At 57.5% G+C, this 23,507-nt stretch overlaps 2 protein-coding genes across 11 annotated transcripts in view; both read right to left on the reverse strand.

The window, feature by feature from the left end:
- RELB (RELB proto-oncogene, NF-kB subunit) overlaps positions 1 to 12,082 on the reverse strand; it is a 29,271-nt gene extending 17,189 nt beyond the window's left edge. Inside the window, exons 1-4 of one of the 10 annotated variants that reach the window (XM_045046432.1) lie at positions 11,824 to 12,082; positions 10,868 to 10,915; positions 7,421 to 7,429; positions 5,373 to 5,737 (exon numbers count right to left, since the gene is read on the reverse strand). In XM_045046432.1, the coding sequence (XP_044902367.1) occupies positions 5,373 to 5,737; positions 7,421 to 7,429; positions 10,868 to 10,915; positions 11,824 to 11,878 (477 nt within the window). In that variant the 5' untranslated portion in view covers positions 11,879 to 12,082. Of the gene's footprint in view, positions 1 to 5,372; positions 5,738 to 7,420; positions 7,430 to 10,661; positions 10,841 to 10,867; positions 10,916 to 11,058; positions 11,256 to 11,823 lie in introns of those variants that run through there. The other 9 variants (XM_045046431.1, XM_023245919.2, XM_045046426.1 and 6 more) reach the window with 9 other exon arrangements.
- A 4,638-nt stretch (positions 12,083 to 16,720) lies between these two features.
- The window catches only part of CLPTM1 (CLPTM1 regulator of GABA type A receptor forward trafficking), a 31,804-nt gene continuing 25,017 nt past the window's right edge, over positions 16,721 to 23,507 (reverse strand). Inside the window, exons 7-14 of the mRNA XM_023244957.2 lie at positions 22,967 to 23,087; positions 22,152 to 22,396; positions 21,338 to 21,431; positions 19,181 to 19,371; positions 18,837 to 18,932; positions 18,407 to 18,542; positions 17,603 to 17,770; positions 16,721 to 17,466 (exon numbers count right to left, since the gene is read on the reverse strand). Coding sequence (XP_023100725.2) covers positions 17,168 to 17,466; positions 17,603 to 17,770; positions 18,407 to 18,542; positions 18,837 to 18,932; positions 19,181 to 19,371; positions 21,338 to 21,431; positions 22,152 to 22,396; positions 22,967 to 23,087 — 1,350 coding nt within the window. The 3' untranslated portion in view covers positions 16,721 to 17,167. The remainder of the gene's footprint in view (positions 17,467 to 17,602; positions 17,771 to 18,406; positions 18,543 to 18,836; positions 18,933 to 19,180; positions 19,372 to 21,337; positions 21,432 to 22,151; positions 22,397 to 22,966; positions 23,088 to 23,507) is intronic.

The following is a 23,507-nucleotide window of genomic DNA, read 5'->3' on the forward strand; positions in this document are numbered from 1 at the left end:
AAGGAGAGAGACCTTAGAGGAAACCAAATGTGCTGCCACCTTGATCTTGGACCTCCAGCCTCCAGAGCCATGAGGACAATACATTTCTGTTGTTCAAGCCACCCAGTCTGTGGGATTTTGTAATGGCAGCCTGGGCAGGCTAATATACCTCCCCACAGGGTCTGACTCAGCATCACTGACATGGGGACAGACTGTCACCCCATGTCTCCTGATGTGAGCCACAGCATCGCCAGTGGGGTATTCCCACCAAAACATCCAGCCTGATCTCCACACCCCAAAGCATGAAGTCAGACTGAGAAGCTAAACTCAGGTCAAAAGACACTAGAGGCTGAGGCACCTGGGTGGCTTAGTCGGTTAAGCCTTCGACTTTGGCTCAGGTCATGATCTCGCGGTTGGTGAGTTCGAGCCCCGCACTCGGCTCTCTGCTGTCAGCACAGAGCTCGCTGCGGATCCTCTGTCCCTCTTGTTGCCCATCCCCCCACACTCAAAAATAAACATTAAAAAGACACTAAGGCCATCCGTCTTAGTCTGTCCAGGCTGCTACAATAGAACACGTGAACTGGACGGCATCTAAGCAACAGCAATTTATTTCTCACTGTTCTGGAAGGGGCCAGCATGGTCAGGCTCTGGGGAGGCCCGTCTTCCAGCCCTGACTTCCCTCAATGTCATCCTCACTTGGTGGGAGGGGCCGGCAAGCTCTCTGGAGTCTCTTACAAAATCATCAACCCCACTCACGAGAGCTCTGCTCCCATAACCTCAGCACTTCACAAGGGCCCTACCTTCTTCTCTCTCTTTTTTTTTTAAGTTTATTTATTTATTTTGAGAGGGGGGAAGAACAGAGAGGGGGGAGAGAGAGAATCTCAAGCAGGCTCCACACTTAGTGACCAGCACGGAGCTGAATGCGGGGCTCGATCTCATGACCCTGGGATCATGACCTGAGCCGAAATCAAGAGCCAGATGCCCACTGATTGAGCCACTCAAGCACCCCACAAAGACCCTACCTTCTAATACCATCACACTGGGGACTAGGATTGCAACGGATGTAGTTTAGGGGGACACACACATTCAGACCATAGTCAGTCCTGTCAATTAAATGCAGCATGTGATCCTGGACTGAATATTCAACAAGTGAACAACAAAAACAACAGCTATCAAGAATATTTGGGGGACACCAGGCTGGCTCCGTGGGGGGAGCACGTGACTCTTGATCTCAAGGTTGTGAGTTCAAGCCCCACATCGGGTGAGGAGAGTACTTCAAAATAAAATCCTCAAAAAGAAAAAAGAACAGGGATGCCCTGGTGGCTCAGTCGGTTGAGCATCCAACTTCAACTCAGGTCATGATCTCATGGTTCGTGGGTTCGAGCCCCACATCAGGCTCTGTGCTGTCAGTCAGAGCTTGCTTTGAATCTTCTGTCCCCCTTTCTCTCTGTCCCTCCTCAGTTCGTTCTCTCTCTCTCTCTCTCTCTCTCTCTTGTGAAAGAAAGAAAGAAGAAAGAAAGAAAGAAAGAAAGAAAGAAAGAAAGAAAGGGAGGAAAAAAGAAAGAAAAAGAACATTTAGGGGATAATTAGAATATGGACTTAATATTAGATAATATCCTTGGAGGAAAATTAAGTTTCTAGAGCATGATGATGATATTATGATTATATGGGCACTACATTATAGGAAAACATCCTTGTGCTTGAGGGATATACTGAAACATTATGGGTGGAGTATATCTCCAACTTACTTTTATTTATTTATTTTTTTAGTTTTTTACATTTATTTTATTTTTGAGACAGGGAGAGACAGCATGAACGGGGGAGGGTCAGAGAGAGAGGGAGACACAGAATCGGAAGCAGGCTCCAGGCCCTGAGCTGTCAGCACAGAGCCCGACGCGGGGCTCGAACTCACGGACCGTGAGATCATGACCTGAGCTGAAGTCGGATGCCTAACCGACTGAGCCACCCAGGCGCCCCTCCAACTTACTTTTAAATCTCCCTCTATAAATGTCTATCTAAAGGGAGAGAAAGACATAAAGCAAATAAGGCAAAAGTCATGTTCACTGCGATGTTCTTGTCTATCGTATGTAGGTTTTTAATTTTTCAAAAGAAAAACATGAGACATAAAGTTGAAAAAAAAATACCCTGACAATTGGAAAAATAGACAAAATCTTTAAAGATAAATAAGGGACTACAAAAATATCCCTCTATGCCCTGTGCTTGCCCCATTCCTGAAAATCCGGTGATGGAATGTACATTTCAAAGTAAACCATTCTTTCCACCAGAATGTTCCGCCCTGGATGCTGCTTTTGGCCACAATGTCTGGAACCAAATCAAATAACAACTACCTAGCTGAGTAAAGGGAGCCTCCACTAGGGGAGTGAGTGGTGGGGAGCTCCAACTCCATTCAGAAGCACCGGACTAACCTCAATTCACACAGCTGGTAAGATTCAAACCCACGTCTTTCTGACTCTAGAATCTGAATTTGTAACCACTATGTTGACTGCTTCCTGCAGGGTGGGGGAAGGACAGGGTTGCTCTGTTAATCACCTAAATAAACCTATGAGTATAAATTCCCATACTTTATGGGAGAGGGGGAGGGAAGGAAGCAGGAGACGTCATGTGAAGGAGTTTGGACCTGGGGCAGAAGTGGGCTAAGGCCTCATGGGTCTCCAGGCGGGAGGAACAGCATGGGCAAAGTCCTAGTGGCTGGAGGGTGGCCAGTGAGGAGGGGCTGGGTGGGAATGGGCAGCAGGAGCCAGAGGGTGAGAGCCTTAGAGGCTCAAGGAGGAGATTAGGCTTCCTCCTGGGGGCACTGGGGAGCCAAGAAAGGGTTCTGAGCAAGGGCAAAGAGCAGACGTGCAATTTAACAGGGCCCTTCTGGCTGCCTGGTCGGGAGAAATTCGGAGGACTCTGGGCGCTGGCGGCCATGCAACCCGGGGCTGGTGCAGTGATTCACACACAACTCAGGTTCAATAAACACCTCGACAAAGATCCAGAAGCACATGAGGGCTCTGTACCGGGGATGCAAGGAACCATGCCTCTCCGACGCCAGTTGGGAGAAACGGTCATGGGCACAACCTCACGGAGGGCAATTTGCCTACCAAATTACCTTAGACCAACCAGCAAGGTCCACTTCCAGGAGCGACATGAAGTCATTCTCTACAGCGTTGCTTATAATAGGAGATGGGAAACAACCCCAATACCCACCAGGAGAGAACTTGCACGGTAAATTATCCCCCATCCACGCAACGGGTTACAGTGGTAGAGAGTGAGACGGCTCTAGACAGGCTGAGGTTAGCCCAGCTCCAAGACATATTCTTAACCAAAAAAGACCACTGTGCAGAACAGAATGTATATATGACCCTCCCCTCTATGGACAAAGGGAGGGGGGGATTGTTGTACATACTGTGTACATATTTACCTGTAGAATCATAAACTACTTCTGGAAGGATACACAAGACATTGATAAGAATGGTTACCTCTGGGGGGGGGGCACCTGGGACCTGGGGGTAGGAGTGGCGGATTTTTGTTCATTTTAATTAATTAAATTAAGTGTGATTTAATTCCTGTTCATACAAATCTTTGATTTTTGTAAGTTTTGAGGCATGTGCTTTAAAACTTTAAAGCAGAGGCACCTTTAAACAGGTTTGAAACGGGTAGCTCTGGGGCGCCCGGGTGGCTCAGTCGGTTAAGCGGCTGACTTTGGCTCAGGTCGTGACCTCACAGTTTGTGAGTTCGAGCCCCGCATCAGGCTCTGGGCTGACAGCTCGGAGCCTGGAGCCTGCTTCGGATTCTGTGTCTCCCTCTCTCTCTCTGACCCTCCCCCACTCACACTCCGTCTCTGTCTCTCCCTCGAGAATAAGTAAACATTAAAAAAAAAAAAAAAATCTGGGGCTCCTGGGTGGCGCAGTCGGTTAAGCATCCGACTTCAGCCAGGTCACGATCTCGCGGTCCGTGAGTTCGAGCCCCGCGTCGGGCTCTGGGCTGATGGCTCGGAGCCTGGAGCCTGCTTCCGATTCTGTGTCTCCCTCTCTCTCTGCCCCTCCCCCGTTCATGCTCTGTCTCTCTCTGTCCCAAAAATAAATAAACGTTAAAAAAAAAAAAAATCTTGAAACAGGTAGCTCAGGGGGTTAAGCATTGGACCTGGGCTCAGGTCACATGATCTCACGATTTGATTCATGCATCGGAGCCCTGCAAGGGGTGAGTTCCAGCCCCACACTGAGTGAGCTCGAGCCCCGCTTCTGGTGAACACAAGCCCTTCTTTCGGTGAGCTCTGCTTCTCTCTCTCTCTCTCTCTCTCTCTCTCTCTCTCTCCCCCCCCCCGTCTCCGCCCCTTGTGGGATTCTCTCTATCCTCTCTCTCTGCCCCTTGCTCACTTGCACCCTTTTGCTCTTCAAAAAAATAAATAAATAAATAAAAATAATAATAATAATAAATAAAACTTAAAAACAAATTAAAGATTCATGTAGCAAACCCAAATGTGGAACCTTATTTTTCCCTCTCTTTAACAGAAAAGGTAGCATAATCCCCTACAAATGGTTCTGTGCCTTTTTTTTTGGGGGGGGGGGTTTATTAATCTATCTTGGAGATGCTTTCACATCAGTCCAGTAAGGGAGGGCTTCACTTAAAATTTTTTCTGTGTTAACTAACTGCACGTGTTTATATTTATCGGCACACACATTCACACACAGAGACTTGCTGGGGCTGCGTAGGATTCCAATGTGCAGATGTTCACAGGATTATTTCACCAGTGCCATGCTGATGAACGCTGCATTCTGATTCTTTACGCAAGGCCGCAAGGGATAACCTTGCACATCCCTCTTTTTTGCCCAGAGGCTGACATATATCTACACGATCAGTGCCTGGAATGGCCAGGCCTATGAGTCACGATGGACGGTCATAATCGTTAACACCGTAAGGCCAGCAGTTATCTCTACGGAGCACATACCGTGCTGGAGGCCCTTGGCGTGTACCAATTAACTCGTTTCCGCCTCCCAACAACCGCAGGTGGCTTAGCATTATTATTATCCCGTTTTGTAGAGAAGGAAACTGAGGCACAGAGGGACTGAATACGCAGCCCAAGGCTGCACAGCTAGTAAATGGCAGAACGGGGATTCGTTCAAACTTGGCCACTCCGATTATTAAGACCTCCCTTGTGGACCAGGAGATCGCGTCTGCCTTTCCACGGCAATGATAATTTCGATTAATACTGGCAACTGCCAGGAAGGAGGCCTTTCTTTGAATGTCCTTTTGAATCTGGGGCCGGGTGATTAACTATGATCCGCTCCAACAACAGCAACAGCAATAATAATAACGACCGTCAACTAGGCTAACTACACGCACGCGAATCCCGGGGGCGGGGGACCGCGACACCCCACCCCGGGCCCCACCTCGATGGCGGGCAGCGTCTTGCTCGCCTCCGTGCTGCTCTCCCCGAGGATGCTGCCGGCCGAGCGGCCCTCGCACTCGTAGCGGAAGCGCATGCCGCGCTGTTTGGGCTGCTCCGTGATGACCAGGTGCGGCCGCGGCCCGGGGCCCGGGGCCGGGGGCAGGATCCGGCCCAGGGGACAGCCCCAGGGCGGCGGCGTGGCCGGGGGCGGGGGCGCCGCGGGGCCCAGGGTGACGGTGCTCAGGGAGGCGGCCCCGCGAGACACCAGGCGCGGCAGTCCCTCGCCCGGGCCCGGCTGCGCCCCCTCCAGGCCAAAGCCGTTCTCCTTGATGTACTCGTCGATGATCTCTGCGGGAGAAGCAAAAACTGGGGGTGACGCTGATTATAAAAGGAATGGCTCGGTGACCCTCCCTCCCCACCCCCGCCCCGAGACCTGTGCCGCCCCGCCTTCCCTAAGCCGTTCCTTTCTTCACAAACATATTTCTTGGGGCGCCTGGGTGGCTCAGTCGGTTGAGTGTCCGACTTGGGCTCAGGTCACGATCTCGCGGTTCACGAGTTCGAGGGACTGGGCTCTGTGCTGACAGCTCAGAGCCCGGAGCCTGCTTTAGATTCTGTGCCTCCTGCTCTCTCTGCCCCTCCCCTGCTCACACTCTGTCTCTCTCTCTCTCTCAAAAACAAATGAAACATTAAAAATAAAATAAAATAAAATAAAAACATATTTCTTGTGGGCTGAGGGCGGGGGGGGGGGGGCTTGGCCCCAAACACAAAAAACATCCCTACCCCTCCTTCTTGCAAACAGCTCCCCAGTTCTTGAAGCCAGAAACCTGGGGACCTGCCTAGTCTCTCCTCCTGCACGCTCACATCCACTCCCCTCCCTAGTAGCACCTGAATTCAAGTCTCCATCACCTCTCACCTGGATAAAGGTAGGGCCAGGTAACAGGTGTCCCTGCGTCCAGCTCACCCCGTTTAACAACGGCAAGAATAACAGCTGTTCTGCCTCAGAGAGCCGCCCCATCGTCCAAGTGCTCAAGCTGGAAGGATGCACCTCTTTGTGGGCTGCTCACGATCCCCCAGCTGTGTCCCGTCCTTGAACTTCTGCCTCTTGCCTCGAACACGTATTGACGCTTCTCCCCACACCCCTGCGTCCATCCTGGTCCACCCTCACGGTCTCCCCTCGAACCACTGCTCCCGTTCGCCACCAGCTCACCTCCTCAGCCTGTCCCCCACACACAGCCAGAGGTATCTCATGTCAGATCTTGTCCCCCCTCCCGTGGCGCCCATCTCCCTTACAGTCGAAGTCCATGTCTTCCCCATATAACCCCCCCCCCCCAAACTCTATTCATCTCAGAAAACAAAAACCAAAACCCCACAACCCGGATCCCTGCCACAGAGCCTTGCATGGGCGGGTCCCTGTGGTCCTGGGTCTCCCACCACCTCCCTGTCACCTAGCTCTTTTCTCTTGCTCCCAGCAAAACTGGCCCTCTCTGGGGGGCGGGGGGGGGGGTTGTGCTTGTTCCCCATCTGCCTATTCCATCCAGCCCACACTGGTTTCTCATCCTTCTGGTCACAAATGTCACGCCTTCAGAAAGGCCACTCTAATGTGTGTCTTCCCAGGCCATCTGTTTTTCTTTGTGTTATTTCCTTCACAGCCCGTAGCCCAATCTGACATTATCTTGCTCATTTGTTCCTTTTCCTACTGTCTCCTCCACTAGAGTGTCAGCTCCAGGAGGGTGGGGACCTTGTTTGGTTTGTGGGTGAATCCCCGGGGCCTAGAACAGTGCCTGGCACATGACGGGTGCTTGAAACAACTCACCGGAAGAATTAACAACGGTCACGGTAATGGTGCCATGAAAGGCAGCTGGCATGCGGAGTCATTTCTAATTATCAAGCACTGCTAACACCTTGGGAACGTGACCGTTAAAATCCCCTGGCGGTCCTAGAAGTCACGCTGTGACCCTCCCCCGGCCCAACAGCAAGGGAGGCCAAGATCCCCCGCTGTGAGAACTTGGACTCCTCAGCCTCCCCCCAGACCTGCCCTGTGATACTCACCCAATTCATCTGTGGAAGGAAGAGAAAGAGAAAGAGAAAGGTGAGGTCCAGAAAGTGCTCAAGACTTTGATCTTTTAAGACAGATTCCCCAACCCCCTCGCCTCATGGAACCCCTCCCTCTCCCCCTTCCTCCATCCTGAGAAACTGGGCTCCGACTCCCTGGGGTACCAAACCCCAGCCCCTGTCTTATCCTCTTGGGCAACCCCCCCTCCCCCGCTCAGCTCCCAATATTGGAGCCCCAGGGTCAGGGTACCCTCAAGTGCCTTCTAAAAACCGGGAATTATAAAGCATCATTGGGAAGGAAGCCGAAGATCTTATCACTGGGAAAAAACTCAACATCCAAGATTCTAAACTGAATGTGTGTGTGTGTGTGGGGGGGGGGGTTCCCTCCCTAAAGCCCACCACAGAACCCCAAGGCTCTATACTAGCTAGTATCTGAAGATCCAAGGAAGTCGGTCCTTCACCTCCAGGCACCCACCTGCCCTGCACCCCGGCCCAGTCCCTCAGCAAGGCCCACCCACCATCCCAGATTCGCCCCCTGAGTGGGGAGAAACAGCAATGCTGGGGAAGCCCTTTATCACCTCCTCAGGGAGCCTCTGTCCTGAACGGGGCCAGGGAGAAATTGAAACATGCCTCCCATCATTCCATAGACAGGATGAGGGGAAGGCCGGAGTGAGCAAGCCTGGGCTCACACCGTGAGGGAGGGCAGTGGTCTGCTGCCGGTCGTAGACTTATTGATGCCAGCCTGTCTCACTGCCAGACCTGTCCTCCTCTTCCTCCTCCACTCTCGGGGAGTGGCTCCTGTCAGCCACTGCCACCTGGCAGTTTGCTCCTCAGAAAGCAGTTTACCTGCCCCCCTTATCTCATGTGATCTTTGAAGTCAGCAAGGGGGGGAGGATCCCCCCCCCCACTTGATAGCTGGGGACACTGAGGCTAGAAGAGAAGAAGGGACAGGCTGTAGATCACTGCCAGGGCCAACCTCCAACTTGCAACAACTTTCTTAAGCATCTATGCTGGACGGCCTGGGAACCCCAAGACGAGTTCGACTTTGGGGCTCTCAAGGAGCTCCCAGGCTGCAGGGGGAAACTGAGGCCCAGGAGGCAGTGGCCTGAGCTTTGGACTGCCTCAGCTCAAATCTTGGCTCTGCAACTTGCTAACTGTAGGGACTTGAGCCCATCACTTAACCCCTTTGGGCCTTGGTGTCTTCACCTGTAAAATGGACACAATAATAATGCCTCGGCTGCTCTTGGATAAAGTGTTGGGAGACATTATTTTATGGACTTAGGTAACCCGCTCTCCCTTTCTAGGCCTCGGTCCATCTGTCTATATATAAAATGAAAGGGTTGGAAGATGTGCTTTCACAACATGGGGTGTAGAGTCACCCAGATGTTGGTTTGAATCCTGTCACCCACTGACTGTGCAGCCTTGGGGAAGTCTCTCAACCTCTCTGAGTCTTTCTCTGAAACATGAGGTCTGAGCTCCTATCTCAGGTGTTAACATGAGGATTCAGGATCACACAGGTCAATTGCTCAGCACGGTGTCTGAGCCCTGTGTCATAAAGCTTAGCTAATAGTATTATTATCTAAAATCCTCTTTCAGCCAGGAAACGCTAGGACCTTCTCCTTATTAAAGGCTCAATTCAAATAACCCCCTACCCCACCTCAACCTCCCACAGAGACCTGCCAAACCATTCAGGGACGGCCAGGATGGGCCCCATGTCTTTCCTGCCTCAGGGCCTTAGCACAACCTGCTCTCTGCCAGAATGCTCTTCCTCCGTTTCTTTGCGTGGCCTCCTCCTCCTCCTTCAGGTCCCTGCTCAAATGTCGCTTACTAGATGGGTCTTCCCTGGCCACTTTATCTAAGAAAGCCCCCTGGTCCCTTGCTCCAGTCACTGACAGTTCCACACCTTTGTTTTATCATTTTCATGACACCAATTAGGATTTGACATGACTTTGCATTAAGAGACTCACATCTATCTCCTCCTGCGGACTGTGAGCACCTCGGAGTAGGGAACATGTCTGCCCCGTCGCACTGTATACCCAGGACCCAGTACGTGTCTAGCCCGTCAGAATGAGGGAAATTTTCCCTCCCACCCTGTCCTGGCATTTAGGGCTCTCATTCTTACTCTGCTGTTAGATATCACTGGCCCCGAGACCTCTTCAGAGCCTTTATCACATTTTATAATCCTGCATTTACTTTATTGCCTACGTGCCTGCCTCCACATCTAGGGAGGGAACCTAGGAGGGCAGAATCAGGGCTGTCTCAGTCACTACTAAGTCCCCAGCACTGCCCGGCACAGGGCCAGCTACAGAACAGGCACTCGGTAAATATTTATCGAAGAGATGACATCACCAATGACTCTCAATTGAAACCAAAGATCTAGGTCTTGCACCAGAAAAACCTCAGCCTTGTTCCTGCCCGGAACCAGTGCTCGGGCAGGACCTGTCCCCAGTGCCATGCCCCACCTTTCACCGCTGTCCAAACTCTCAGCCCTGTTAGAGAACCCGCTGAGCCTCCTCCACGGCCAGGCCAGCGCTTTGCAGGTCCATCCCAAGGATCTACCTCCAGACAGAGGCCCAGCCCCAGCCCACTAGGGCCAACTGAGTTTTCACGGTGACAGGATTCAATCCCTGCCCTCGAAATCCCAGAAGATTTCTAGGAGAGAAGATGTTGTCATTTAGCTATGATTCTGCGTTGTCTTGGGCAGCAATGAATTTTGGATGGCACTGGCTGAGGGGCCGTACAGACTAGTGGTTCTCAGCTTCTTTTTGGGAACTTGCTGGAAATGCAAACTCTCCTAGACCTACTGAATCAGAAACTCTAGAGGTAGGGCCCAACAATCTGTTTTAACAAGCTCCCTGAATGACTCTGATGAACACGAAGGTTTAAGAACCATGGTTACAGGCTCTGTAACAACCACAACAGCGGCAGCAACAACAGTAAAAGCCATTAACAGTCAACACTTACGGGGACTTTACTGTGTGCCAGAAACTGCTTTGCAGACCTGCCTGTATCAGCTCATTGAATCCTCTCAATCCCTGCCACCAAAACGGAGGCACTGATATTATGTCCATCTTACAGATGAGGCAAACTGAGGCCCAGAGAGGGGAAGTGATTTGCAGGCACTCACACAGGGAGGAGGTGATGGGTGGCACCAGTGTGTAATTATTACCCTCTGCACTGCCACGGTAAATCTCTAAAGAGGACTCCTCTTAGAGGGTGAATAGGTGGTTAGTTTTACCTGTCCAGCTCCTAATCACCCGGGAGGTAGGGGCATCTGGGGCCCCCATCTCAACCGGCGGGGATGAATACAGGTGGTCAGAGGAAAGCTGAGGTGGACCTGGGCGAAACCCCAGACAAGAGGCGTGCCCAGTGCCGCCTCCACAGGACGCCCCCCTCCCCCGTCCTGAGGGCGCAGGTGGGCCGGAACTGTGGAGGGCTGCTCACCCGTGGTCCTGGAAACGGCGAGCGAGAGCGAGGAGAGGTCAGCGGACCCTGCAGGGAGGGAGGCATGTCTCAGGAGGTAACGCGGCGGCTGCGGGGGGGACCGGAGAATCTCCCAGGCCCCACCCCGTTCCTCTCGTGGCCCCGCCCCTTTGGATCACGCCCCTTCTGCCTTCTTGCGTGCAGGGTCTGACCTTCCTTCTCCAACTTCTGGACCCGTTCCCCAGTTTCTGTCATTCTCACCACCCTCCATCACACTGAGGCCGGCTCCTTCTCTTTCTCAAGGGCCTGGAGGAGCCCTTAACCTCAGTTAGGAAAGCCCCCACTCCGTCCTTTCTCTCAAGATCAACCCTCCCCCTTCACGTTTTCAGTGTCACCCAGTCCCCTTCTCCCTCTCAGACCCTGCCACTTCTCTCCAGAGGCAGGCCCCACCCCCCTTTCTTCTCCGAGGCAGGCCCCGCCCCTCTTTTTTCGGAACAGGCCCACCCCCTTTTCCCTGGCAGAGTCAGGCCCCGCCCCCTTACTCTGAGTACGACGCCGCTTCCTTCTTAGAGTTAAGCTCCGCCCCCTCCTTGCTCTCAGAGTCAGGCTCCGCCCCCTTCGGTGAGCGAGGACCCTCATTTTCGCCCTCGGTGAATCTGTCCACGCCCCCACTCCGCAGGAGCAGCTCCCGCCCCGCCTTCTCCGAGTCGGGCCCCGCCTCCTCCTCTGCCTCAGGGTCAGGCCCCGCCCCCTTCTCACTCTGTAGTGGGACGCCTCCCTCTTACCTTGGGCTGGACCCCGTCACTATCCTCTGTCTCCTTCCTTCCCTCTAATACAGTGTCCCCGGAACCCTCAACCTCGCCCCCCCAAACGTTTTAGAGTCCCGTAGGACCCCCCAGACTACTCCAGGACCCTCCAGAACCCCTGCATCTCCAGTCCCGCCCCAGACTCCTCTCCTGAACCCCGGTCCCGCTTACCCAAGGCCCCCAGCTCCGGCGCAGCGGACGGTCTGGCGACGCGGCGACTCGGCATGGCCCGACCAGTGGGGACGGACGGCCCGGAGGCCGGCCCAGATCAAAACACACACGCGGGCAGGCCGGGCGGCCAGAAGGCACGGTCCGGAGGACGATCGCGGGTCGGGCGAGCGGCGCAGGGGCTGGGGCCACAGGCCGGGCTGGACGCGCGGCGCCCGGGGCTGCGGGGGGCGCCGGGCCGGGCCGGGCGGGCGGCGGGCGGGGGCGGGGCGGCGGAATTCCCCGGCGCCGCCGGCCTGCGCGCCCATTGGCCTGCACCCCATCGTGACGTCACGCTAGGGGAACGGGAAAACCCCCACGCGTCACGTGGTCGCGGGGGCGGGGCCGGCCGGGAATAGGAGGCTAGGCGCACAGGAGGGGCTGGGCGAGCGCCGCTGCCCAGTGCTCTGGGGGGAGACAACTGAGGCTTGTTTAGGGCCACTCACGTCCTACCCCGGGAGCAAGTTGGGAAACTGAGGCCCGCCCCCCAGGTCTGCAAGCGGGAGCTGAAACTGCTGTTTCTCTGTAAGGGAAGCTTCGGGATCGGGAGGTTGCCAGGGCTCCAGCTGCCATTGGTAATAATGATCTTTACGAAAACCTCCGCAGCCTCTCTATGCCTCAGTTTCTTCAAGGGTGAACTGGGACTGAAGGTACTTAAACGTTTACAGCTAGAATGCCGGTTTTAGGATTTGTCTGTCTTGTTCCTTGCTCTAACCCTAGCGCCTAGAACATCCCTTGGAACACAGTGGGTGTCCATTAAATGTTTAGTGCATGGATGGATGTTTTATTCTTCCCCCATTACCCCTTCAAGTTTCCCAATGCCCCAGAACACTTTCACCTCGAGGGCTCAGCAACTCATTGTGGGCACGGTGACCGCCGAGCCCCCAGTGTACATGTTAAGCTGACCCCTGAGCAAAGGGCTTACCTGGGGCCTTATATCTCCCAGCTTGCACCAGCCTCAGAGGCATGTGATCAAATTACCATTATTGCAGAGCAGGAGCCGGAGGCTCAAAGAGGGACAGCTATTTGGTTAGGTCACATCCCTAGGCCTTCCCTGTTTGTCCCTGAGAATGACCGGTTGACCATTAGGTCCTAATTTGCCAGGGTTTAGCATCCTGTGCCCACTCGTGTCAAATTTTCACCCCTTCTCTCCGTGACCCATGCGGACTCATGGATTCATTTGACATACACTTACTGAGCACCTGCTGTGTGTGTGCCAGGGTCACAGCACTCACCATGCCAGGCCCGGTGCCTCCTCGTGGAGAGCAGAATAGGGTACAGCAGCAGTCTCAAAGTGTGGCCCTCGGGCCTTCAGGTGATGCAGATAGCTGAAGCCCGCCCAAGTGTTGCCCTGGAGCAAAATATCAAGCAAACCTTTTCCACAAAAAAGCAGCCAAAGACAGCCCAGAAACAAGGAGCCCGGCCATGTCCCAATAAAACATTATTTCATGGGCGTTGAAACTTGGGCTTTGTAGAACTCTCATGTGAAACGAAATATTTTTGAGATTGTTTTCTTCCAACCACTCAAAAATGTAAGAATCACCCAAAACCTGGAAAAAGCTGGTTTTCGCCTGGAGGCTGTAGCCTGCATTTGACAAGAGCATTGCAAGAGAGGTTATGATTCGAGGGTCCAGAATCAGGCTGTTGGGGTTCAAATCGTAGGTCTCCCACTTACCAGCTGTGTGGCCTCAGGCAACTGACTTCGTCTCTCAGCCTTGGTTTCCCCATCTGTAAAATGGGTCTTATAATAGGATGGTTGTCAGGATTAATAAGATACTAAAAATAGTTGACACTATAGCTCTGTATGTGCTAGGCACTGGCCCAACAGCTGAGGACAGAGCAAGAAAGACGACAAATAAAACCCCTGCCACCATGGAACTGAAACCGAAGGTGGGGGAGGACAGATGGAAAAATAGATAAGCAGAGCACCTGGGGGGCTCAGTCAGTCCAGCAGCCGACTCTTGATTTTGGCTCAGGTTATGATCCCAAGGGCCTGGGATCGAGCCCTGTGTCGGGCAGAGCCTGCTTAAGATTCTTATTCTCTCTCGGGGTGCCTGGGTGGCCCAGTCGGTTGAGCGTCCGACTTCGGTTCAGGTCATGATCTCGCGGTCCGTGAGTTCGAGCCCCGCGTCGGGCTCTGTGCTGACAGCTCGGAGCCTGGAGCCTGCTTCGGATTCTCTGTCTCCCTCTCTCTGCCCCTCCCCCACTCATGCTCTGTCTCTCTCTCTGTCAAAAAGAAGCATTAAAAAAAAATTTTTTTTTAAAGATTCTCATTCTCTCTTTCTCTCTCTCTCTGCTCTCCCTCTGCCCCTCTCCCCTGTTCATGCTCTCGCTCTCTAAAATAAAAAATAAAAATAAAGCAGATAAGCAAACGTGTATCTGGTGGCGACCGCAGCATTACAGAATAAAGCAGGATGTATAGACTGACTTTGGAGGGTGCTGTTTGGGTTAGGAAGTTCAGGGAAGGTCTGAGATGACGTCTGAGCAGAGTCGAAACGGTGAAGGCTCTTTGTGGCTACCTAGAGAAGTGTTCAAGACGCAGGAAACAGCAAACGCAAAGACCCTGAGGTGGGCACGTGCATGGCATGTTCAAGGAACAAGGAGGCTGGGGTGACCGCTAGAGAAGTAGAGGAAGCAAGAGTTAAATGTGGCCTGTAAGGCGATGGGGACATTGAGTAACATTAAATTTAACAGATGAAGCGAACCGCATACAAACCTCGGGCTAGAGTTTGGCTCCTGATAAGGAACATCTAATAGCGGCTCCTAGAATAGGACCAGGAGCCCAGTCGTCCCCCCCCCCCCCCCCCCCACCGTCCCTTGCAAACGTCTGGCCTCGTAACTGTTTAATTGGGTGGATAACCAAAAGCACAGGCCAGAAATCCCCAGCATTCGGGGCTTCTGCTGGGCTCTGAGCACCCTGAGGGCAGGCTTGGGGCTATCTTGGTCTCTGCTGTGTAAGCAGAACCCCCACCCCCATCCCCGCTCAGTGCAAGGTGCAGGGGAGGTGCTCGGGAAAAATCTGTGGACTGACTGCATGTCAGTCTCTCCACCGGTGTGTTAATGCAGGCCCCGCCAAGGTCCACACTTCTGGATGTGTACCTGTCTGTGAGAGACTGTACAAACATGTGCTCAGCCAACATTCCCAGAGGACAGAGCAGTGACTGAGACAGCTCTGGCTCTGTGCTCACGAGGCTCAGTCCAGTGGAGAATAACCTGTCCCTAGACAGGGATGACTCATAGTGGGCAGGGCTGGGGTGAGAGATCAGGGAGCTGGGGGTCCCGGATCAGGTAGTCAGGGAGGACTTCCTGGAGGAAGAGATACTGGAACTGCAATGTGGGGGACGCCCAGGGTAAGATAATGAGTTGTGTGCCTCAGGGCACGTCCCAGGGAAGGGAAGAGCAGGGTCTAGAGCCAGAAGATAAGAGATCATGGCAAGTTAAAGCAAGGGTGACGAGGGGCGCCTGGCTGGCTCCGTCAGTGGGTGGAGCGTGCAGCTCTTGATCTCGGGGTTGTGAGTTCAAGCACATTGGGCATAGAGATTACTTGAAAATCTTAAAAAAAAAAAAAAAAAAAAAGCAAGACGAGGCTGTGGGGGTGAAGTCCCTCCCATCCCCCAAGGTCTCATTTATTAGGGGCCTGGACTCTTCTCCCAAGCATACTGGGAACCACAGTAGGTTCTGAACAGGGGACAGGCAGGGTCAAGTCTGCACCTTAGAAAACCCTCTGGCTGCTGAGTGGAGAGTGGATGGGAGGGGCAGGGACAGACGGGGAACAGCTTGGACCAGGTGGTCTCAGTGGGAGTGAAGAGGTGGGACTCCCGAGTGTGGGGGGTACTGCCGGTGGGCCTTGCCAAAGGCTTGGGCTTGTGCCTGCGGGGGGCTAGTGAGTCCAGGGGGCCTGAGAGCCTCCTTGGTTCCTAGAATCGTGGGACAGAAGCCCCACAGAGGAGTCCGGGCTTTCTCCCGGGGCACTGGCAACCCTGGGATGATGTAGGGCAGGGAAGGGAGTGTTGGGGGTCCGTGGGGCTGCCTGAGGGGAGGAGGGGCCCGCTGCCCACGTGTGTGCACGCGGGGCCCTGCGTGTGCCAATGTTTCCCAGGACCTCATGGATTCCCTGCCCGGCTCTGCAGGAGGTCGGCAGTGGAGCCCTGTGTGGCCCTGGGCGTCCTCTCCCTGTGTTGATGCGGCCACCCCCCAAAACAGTAAATCTGGAAACGTGAGGTCCCAACAGTTCGGAGGGAAGGGACATCCAGAGACGCAGAGCCCACGTCTCTACAGTGGATCGACAGTCCCAGCCCAGACAGCTGGGAAGACGTGTTGGCTGGGTCCTAGGGGCAGAGGTCACCTCCACAGCTACAGAGCACGACAGCCAGGCACACCACCCTGAGTAAGGACTCACCCCCGTACCCCTACCGTGACCCTGGCGGGGAGAGCTCAGAGGCCCAGAGACGGGAGGCTGTGTGTCTAGGATGCGGGGACTACTCAACAAGGAAGCCTGATGGGGAGTTGACTCATGGGGTGGGCCTGTGCTGCTGCCCTGCCTGGCAGCACGAGGCCAGGAGAGCATCAGGGGAGGGGGCACGGCCAGATGCAGCCTCGTGGGCAAGAACGCAGGTGCAATAAGGTCACAGCAAACAGCTTCCCGTCTGTGAAATGGGGACAGTTACGGAAGCCCCTGGAGGGCTGCCGGGAGGGGGAGAAGGGGGAGAAAGGGCCTGGTCACGGGGGGTCACTGTCTCCCACTCTACTCCGTCCTGCACTCCGCAGGTCTCCCTTGCAGACCCAGGAGAGACACCCGCACCCCGGCGAAGCTGCCCTCCGAGGTGGCAGAGGAAGGCAGGCACGAGGGGGGATGGCTGAGTTTAAGTTAAACACCCATATGAATTTATTAAATCCAGACTGTGTTAAAGGGTGGCGGTCTGGGAGGAGGGGCGTGGCGGGGGGACAAGGGACAAGATGATGGATGGCCGCAGGCATCCCGCAGAGGGGCCCCAGCCGCCCCCCCGCCCGGGCACCCCCCTCGGCAGCGCCACGTCGGCTTCACCATGATTCCCAACGGTGCTGGGCTGGCAGGGCGAGATGGCTAGAAACACAGAGGGACACACGGACAGACGGCGCCTCCACAAACAGCGTGCCCCGGCCTGCCCCGGCCCCCGCAACACACGCCGGGCTCTGGCCCGCGGGGGCCTCCTGCCACCCTGGCCCCATCTGTCCAGGGAAAGGGCGACAAGGAGGGGAGGCGAGGGGGCCGGGGCCGCGGGGGTGGTGGTCACCAGGAGCCGGAGCGGAAGAGGAGGACCAGGGGCGGCTAATCCCTTTTCTTGTCCTCTGCTGGCTTTGGAGGGGCTTCCTGGGGCTCGGTGGCAGAGCTGGCCCCCTGGGTGGGCTTGGCGGGCGGGGGCGTGGAGGCCTCCTCCCTGGCGGCGGCGGTGGTGGCTGTGGCAGGGGCCGGGGCGGGTGGGGGTGGGAGGGCCCCTGCTGCTGTCGGGGCCTCGGCCACAGGGGCGGCTGCCGTCGGGGCCTCGCCACTCATGCCAAACTCGTTCACCCGCGTGGGGTCGACGCGGTAGATCCACCGTTGGTAGAGGTAGATGAAGAAGACCACATCTGGCGGGGGGGTGGGGTGGCGAGGGGGGCAGCGTGAGGGGGCGGCCGTGGCACCCCTCAGACCAGGGCCCTGCCTGTGCCCGGGTCTGGCGGCGGCCTCCCGCGCCGGCCCTCCCGCCCGCCCGCTGGACCTCACCGTCCCGCAGGCAGCCGATCCGATACATGACGGGCATCTTGATGACAAAGGCAAACAGGTCGTCAATGAAGGTGTTGAGGGCCTTGTAGGTGAGCATGCGCCAGGGCAGGTGGGCCACAGACTTGAGCTTGTAGTTGATGAAGAGCTGGGGTGTCATGGTGATGAAGCCTGCAGTGACGGGGAAAGGGACGCCCGTGAGCAGAGGAAGGGGCGTCCTGACCCCCGACCTCTCTGGCCGCCTTGCCGGTCTCGCCCTCCGCACTCCGCTCCAGCACCAACCCCCCCCTAACCCCCCCCCCCCCCCCGCCGGCCCCTCACCACTCCCGTGCCCAGGCACATCTCACCACAGCTCCCTCGCCCCACCCCGGGCAGCTTGCAGGCCTCAGTTTACACATCATGCCCCAAGAGGTTTCCCCAAACCCCTTTACTTCGACCCCTTCGCGGCACCCGCTGTAACTCGCCCGTCTGCTTGTTGACTCTGAAGGGGCCCCTGAGGACAAGGACATACCGAAGCATGCCGTGCGTGGCCTCCGGAAAGTCCTCGCTGACCCCCACGTTGGACCAGGCTCCCCTCACCCCCTTCAAGGCTCCTCACGCGCCACCCCTGCCCACCCAGGGCTGTCCCTGTCTGGGGAGGAGTCCCTCCCGCATCGGGCCGTGAGCATCAGGAGGGCAGGGCCGGGCCTCCTGGACCACCGCTGGGCACCAGCAGGGCCCGGCCTCCTGGACCACCGCTGGGCACCAGCAGGGCCCGGCGTGGGGCCCGGGAGCGTCTGCGGCGGGCGCCCCGGGAGGCCGGCTCACCGAAGGTCAGCAGGAAGCCGTAGAGCATGCTGAGCACCCAGGAGTACCAGCCCTTGTGCTCCAGGTACAGGAGGCTATAGACCGCGTAGCAGCCCAGGAGCGGAAAGAGGATCCACGACAGGTACCGGAACGCCATCTGCGGGACGCGGGGCAGGGCTGGCACCCGGCTCCCCACCCTCACCCACCCACACCCGGTCCGGCAGGCCGGGCCAGGGGAATTTCCAGGTGGCCCCAGGAACCGTGGACTCGCACAGGAAGTATACACGGCAGGCGCGGAACACCGGAGGGTGTGACGCAGGCCATAAAGAAGGGCCCCGCCAGTGGGCGGGCAGATGCCCTAGCCCCCCACCCACTGCCCATCTCCTGGGCCCCCCAAGGGCATGTGGGTGCTTGGAGACCCTCCCCGGGGCCCACCGTGGAGGACACTCACATCATCATACACTTTGGTAGAGGACTCGATGTACGTGGACTTGTCTTTGAAGGTTGGGCGGGGGAAGAGTCCTGCCACCTTGTGCTCCCGGTCCAGCTGCAGACGGGGAGGGAGGCCGTGGTCGGCTGCCACGCTGGCTCCCACCCCCACCCTTCCTCACTGTTCCCAGTTCCCCTGTCCCATGTGTGACCCAAAAAATCCCCTGGTGTGAAAATCCCCTTGGTCCTGGGAGTGCAACAGGCACTGGGAAACCCCCAGGGGCCAGCTCCAGGGTCTGGCTGGCGCAGACGACCGCCATTCCAAGTCCCGGTGGCCCCCAGAACAGCACAGCGGCCCGGCCTTACCCGGACGTCCATGACCTTGGTGATCTTCCAGAGGTCGATGAGGACCCCGATGAAGACGCTGACCTGGACCACGAAATTGGTCTCGTTGTCCAGGATGTAGAGAAGGACCACGAAAGACTGGAAAACGCCGAAGAAGACGGAGCGCACGGACAGGCCCTCCAGAGACTGCCGGCTGTTCCAAAACTGGATATCTGCACGGGAGGCGGGGGGAAGCTGAGAGGGTGCGGAGCCCCTGAGCCCCTCCTGCAGCTCCTTCAGGCCCCGTCCTCAGACCCCCAACGCGCCACAGTGGCGCTGGGTCTGTCACGGGCAGTGGCGCACACTACCCTCCGCTCCCGTGAAGAGTCTCGTGCCAGAGCGGCAGGCAGGCAGGAAGGACGACTGCGGTCCTTACGGTGGAACCCCACCCCCACCCCCGCCCCCGCCCCCGCCCCCACCCCCAGGGTGCAGTCTGACCGTGCGCACTGCCACGCGTCAGGTGCCGAGGCTGGCCAGGGAAGCCACATTCCTCGGGCCACACAGCCCGGCCTGGTGGAATGCGGACGGAAGCCAGGTCTGCGTGACACCAGCCCCAGGCTGTCCCCCCGGTGCCATGCTCTCTCCCCTGGGCACGATGCTCTGGGACACGCACTTCAAGACCAGCTCCTCCAGCCCACCGCCCTGAAACCCTGCAGGGCCTCGGACACGCCTGGGGCATAGGCAAGGGACTGGGCACTGGTCTCCAACAGCTCCTTCTAGTGCCCCTGGCGGACCCCACCCACAAGGCTAGGCCAGCCCCTCCCTGAGCCCCGGCCTCCCGTGGGCCAAAGTGGGTAACGGCAGTGTCCCCACCTGCAGCCACAGGAAGCCGACCGCCCCAGTGCCTGCCTCCCAGGAGCGAGGCCAGGCCCAGGCTCACACAGGGCTGGCTCTGCATCAGTGTGCGAGGCTGTCCACCCTGCTCTGCTTCTGGTTCCAGGGCTCCAGCATGCTCGCCCTGCCCCCGCATCAGACGCGGGGACACCCACAGAACCCCCCAGTCCTGACCGGGAAAAAAGGGTACGGAGACAGGGTCTGCTGGAGGCGGGTGGACCAGGGAGGCAACGAGCACGAATAAAGGCCCCCGGGGCCCATCCCCCTGCTGAGTGACCTCAGGCCAGTGACCATGCCCTCTGTGCCTTCATCTCTCAGGAGGAAGAGGGACCCCAGGCGACCCAGCCGGCAGTCAGCAGGAAGTCTGGGAGCCACGGCGTGCCCAGGCACAGCGAGTGCTCCACACGGCACAGCTACCAGTGGTCGCCACCACCTACTGTCCCATTTGGATGGTAGAAACTTCTAGAAGGTAACTCTCAACCACGGCAGTACCGTCTTAAGAATGCTAGTGCCCGTTAGTACTGCTGCTTGCGCAAGCTGTAGAGCGGGAGGCCCCCCGCCCCCCGCCTGCCGCTCTCCGGGGAAGGAAGCAGTGGCCCACGGGGCTTAGAGGATGAGACTGGGTGATGGAGCCTCCGCCCGGGTCCAAATCCTGGCTCTGCCACGTGGGAGCTGCGTGACTACGGGCAAGTTACCTAACCTCCCTGAGCGTCCACTTCCTCACCCCTAAGCACAGAGGTAACGACAGGCTTCCTCGTGGGGCTGGGGTCATGGGGACTCGGCAAGTACCTAGTGAGGGCACTAAGAACGGGGCCCGGCACCTGGCCAGTACCCCCTGAAACGCTGGCCATCAGCACTGTTGGCCTTTGGAACCTAGGGGCCTTCTGGGGAGAGGGCTGCTGCCTCCCCACCCAGGTGGTCCCCATCCGCGCAGCCTTGAGGGGCCTCTCCCACCAAAGAGCTGCTGTGCAGGACAGCGGGAATAGCCCTGGGGCTTCCCTGTTCCCAGCCCTGGAGTTCCCCAGCCCCGCTTCCTGGTGGTGCCATCCTGGCTTCTGCCGGCACAGCAGGCCAGCTCCTTCCCCGGTGCCACACCCGCTGGATGGGAGTTTCTGGGCTGGGAGTTTTGGGGCCATTACCCTCCCCAGCCCCTCAGGCCTCTGGAGAGCGGGGCTGAGAGACCCCACGTAGAGGGCGAACCTATGGGGAAGGAGGGAAGGAAGGGGGCAGACCCTAGCCCCCACCGCACACCCTCCTATCCCCAGCCCCTGTGGCCTCTCATCGGCCCCAGGGTCCCAAACCTACCGTTCTTGAAGGCCAGGAACTCAAAGACACTGTGGACGATGGACACGATGATGGTGAGCGCCAGCAGGTAGGGGTTGGTCTCTAGGAGGGCAACCTAGGGGTGGGGGGAGATGCCGGTGAGCACCATTGCGCCCTTGCCCAGGGGTGACCGCTGCGGCATGTTCGTTAGCCAGCCCCACTCCCCTTCCCCTGGGCCCCAGAAGACCGGAGCCCGGGGGCTGCCCCGGGGCAGAGAGAGCACACTGGCCAGCAGGAGAGTGGGTCAGGACGGGCAGGGGGGCACGGAGAGGCGGGCAAGTGCTTTACAGACGGGAGGCAAGGGGGGTGGAGAGACAGTAATGGGGAGAGAGGCAGAGTGACCAAAACACATGAAGGGACAGCTGGGGTGAGGACTGGAAACTCAACACCAGAGACAAGCCCAGGGAGGCACCACTGAGTCTCCAGGTCACGGACACAGGCCAGGAAGAAAGGTGGGAACAAGAGACGTTCAAGGACACAGTAAGGGGGAGGAGAGACATGGAGTCGGAGCTCAGGGTCAAGGGGACAGGCCGTGGCAGCGGTGGGGGGGGGAGGGGAACACAGGTCCAGACCCAGAAGGCCCAACCAAGCTGACATAAAGGCTGTGACAAGAAGGTCCACAGGAGCCTCGGAGACAGGACCCCCGAGCCAGCCGGGGCCTGCCACAGGAGGGGGCCCAGGAGACCGTGGAGCTGGGCAGGCAGCTCGGGCCGGAGGTCCTCAGGCTGCCACCTCCCCTCCCCCTTCCACTCTCGCTGCCCGGGAAGGTGCTGGAAAGCCCCCTGTCCCCTGTCACCTTCACTGAGTCCTGCTCCTCGTCCGACTGCTCATACAGCTCGTCCCCCAGGAAGTTCCAGGGCGACTTGGTGCTCTGGGCGGCATAGAGCTGCCAGCGCCAGAGCGACAGTGGGCAGAAGGACACGCGGAGCGGCAGGCTGGCCAGGCTCTCGTTGATGGGGTAGTAGTCCTTCTGCAGGTTCCAGTAGTCGTTGAAGTAGATGATGGGGTAGTAGTCACCACTCACGGCGTCAAACTTCACATCTGCGGCACGTGGGGCAGGGGCGCCTCTTAGCCCGGGCTGCAGGCCACCGGCACCCAAGAGGCTGGGGAGAGCCCTCGCACCTCCAAGAACGAAGGCGGCACATCCAGGGGCCTGCAGGGATCTGACGGGGCCCCTCTGACAGGGGACGCTTTTTGGCTACACCACAAGGGGCCAAGGGACTGCCTGACCTCAGCGGAGGGAACAGGGCAGAAAGAGCCAGGCGGACCCCGCCGGAAGGGGACAGCTAGGGCTCAGCTCCAGCCCACGGCTGCCCCATCCATGATTCCAACATTATCGGCTTTGTGAAAGAAGTCAGAAATCTGGGTTTGTAGGTGATGCTGTCCCAACCTCAGACGTTGGGTCCAACAGCTCAGGAGCCAGGTGAGACTTGCCAGGGGACTGCTTTTGGCACACACGCGGGCGGTCAGTGCCGGGGTCACCAGAAGGTACAGGAAGGAGAGAAGATAAAGGGGAGTGCTGGGAGTAGTGGGGACCAAAACCCTCAGGGAGTGGGGGTGGAAAGACAAGGCAACAGCCCGGGCAAGGGCCCGGGGCGGGTGGGGGCTCACACTGGTCCAGAGGAGGAGGCACGCTGCCCTTCACCCACGGCGTGTGGTCGTCCACGATGTTGATGGTGATGTTGGGGTGCCAGTGGGAGATCACCTCCACGGGTCCATAGTCCTCGGCCCTCTGAGGGGAGACAGAGTGAGGCAGGGTTGGGAGAGGGGGCCTCGGAGACACCCGCCTGCTTTCTCCTGAGGGCTCCCGTGACATTTGAGACAGCAGAACAATAACCATCACGGTGACCACTGGCCAAAGGCTCACCCCGGACGGTCCCCATACCAGCCTTTACAGAATCCCCCCAACTACCTAACAGAGCAGGAGACCCAGGCCTGGGGTCGTGGATGGGGTCATGTCCCAGGCTGCAAAGCCTGGCCTTGTGACAGCACGGATGTGGGACCCACACGCAGCCTCCGGGCTTGGGGACCATCCCTCTCACCGGGGACCAGCTTGTAGAGAAAGGAAGGTCTTGGCGCCCATCACGGGTTAACACCCAGCACCCCAGCCTGCCAGGGAGTATTCCTGCTAGAGTCACATCATCAGGTGCCT

Source organism: Felis catus, chromosome E2 (assembly GCF_018350175.1).
Source record: "Felis catus isolate Fca126 chromosome E2, F.catus_Fca126_mat1.0, whole genome shotgun sequence".
Lineage (NCBI taxonomy): Eukaryota > Metazoa > Chordata > Mammalia > Carnivora > Felidae > Felis > Felis catus.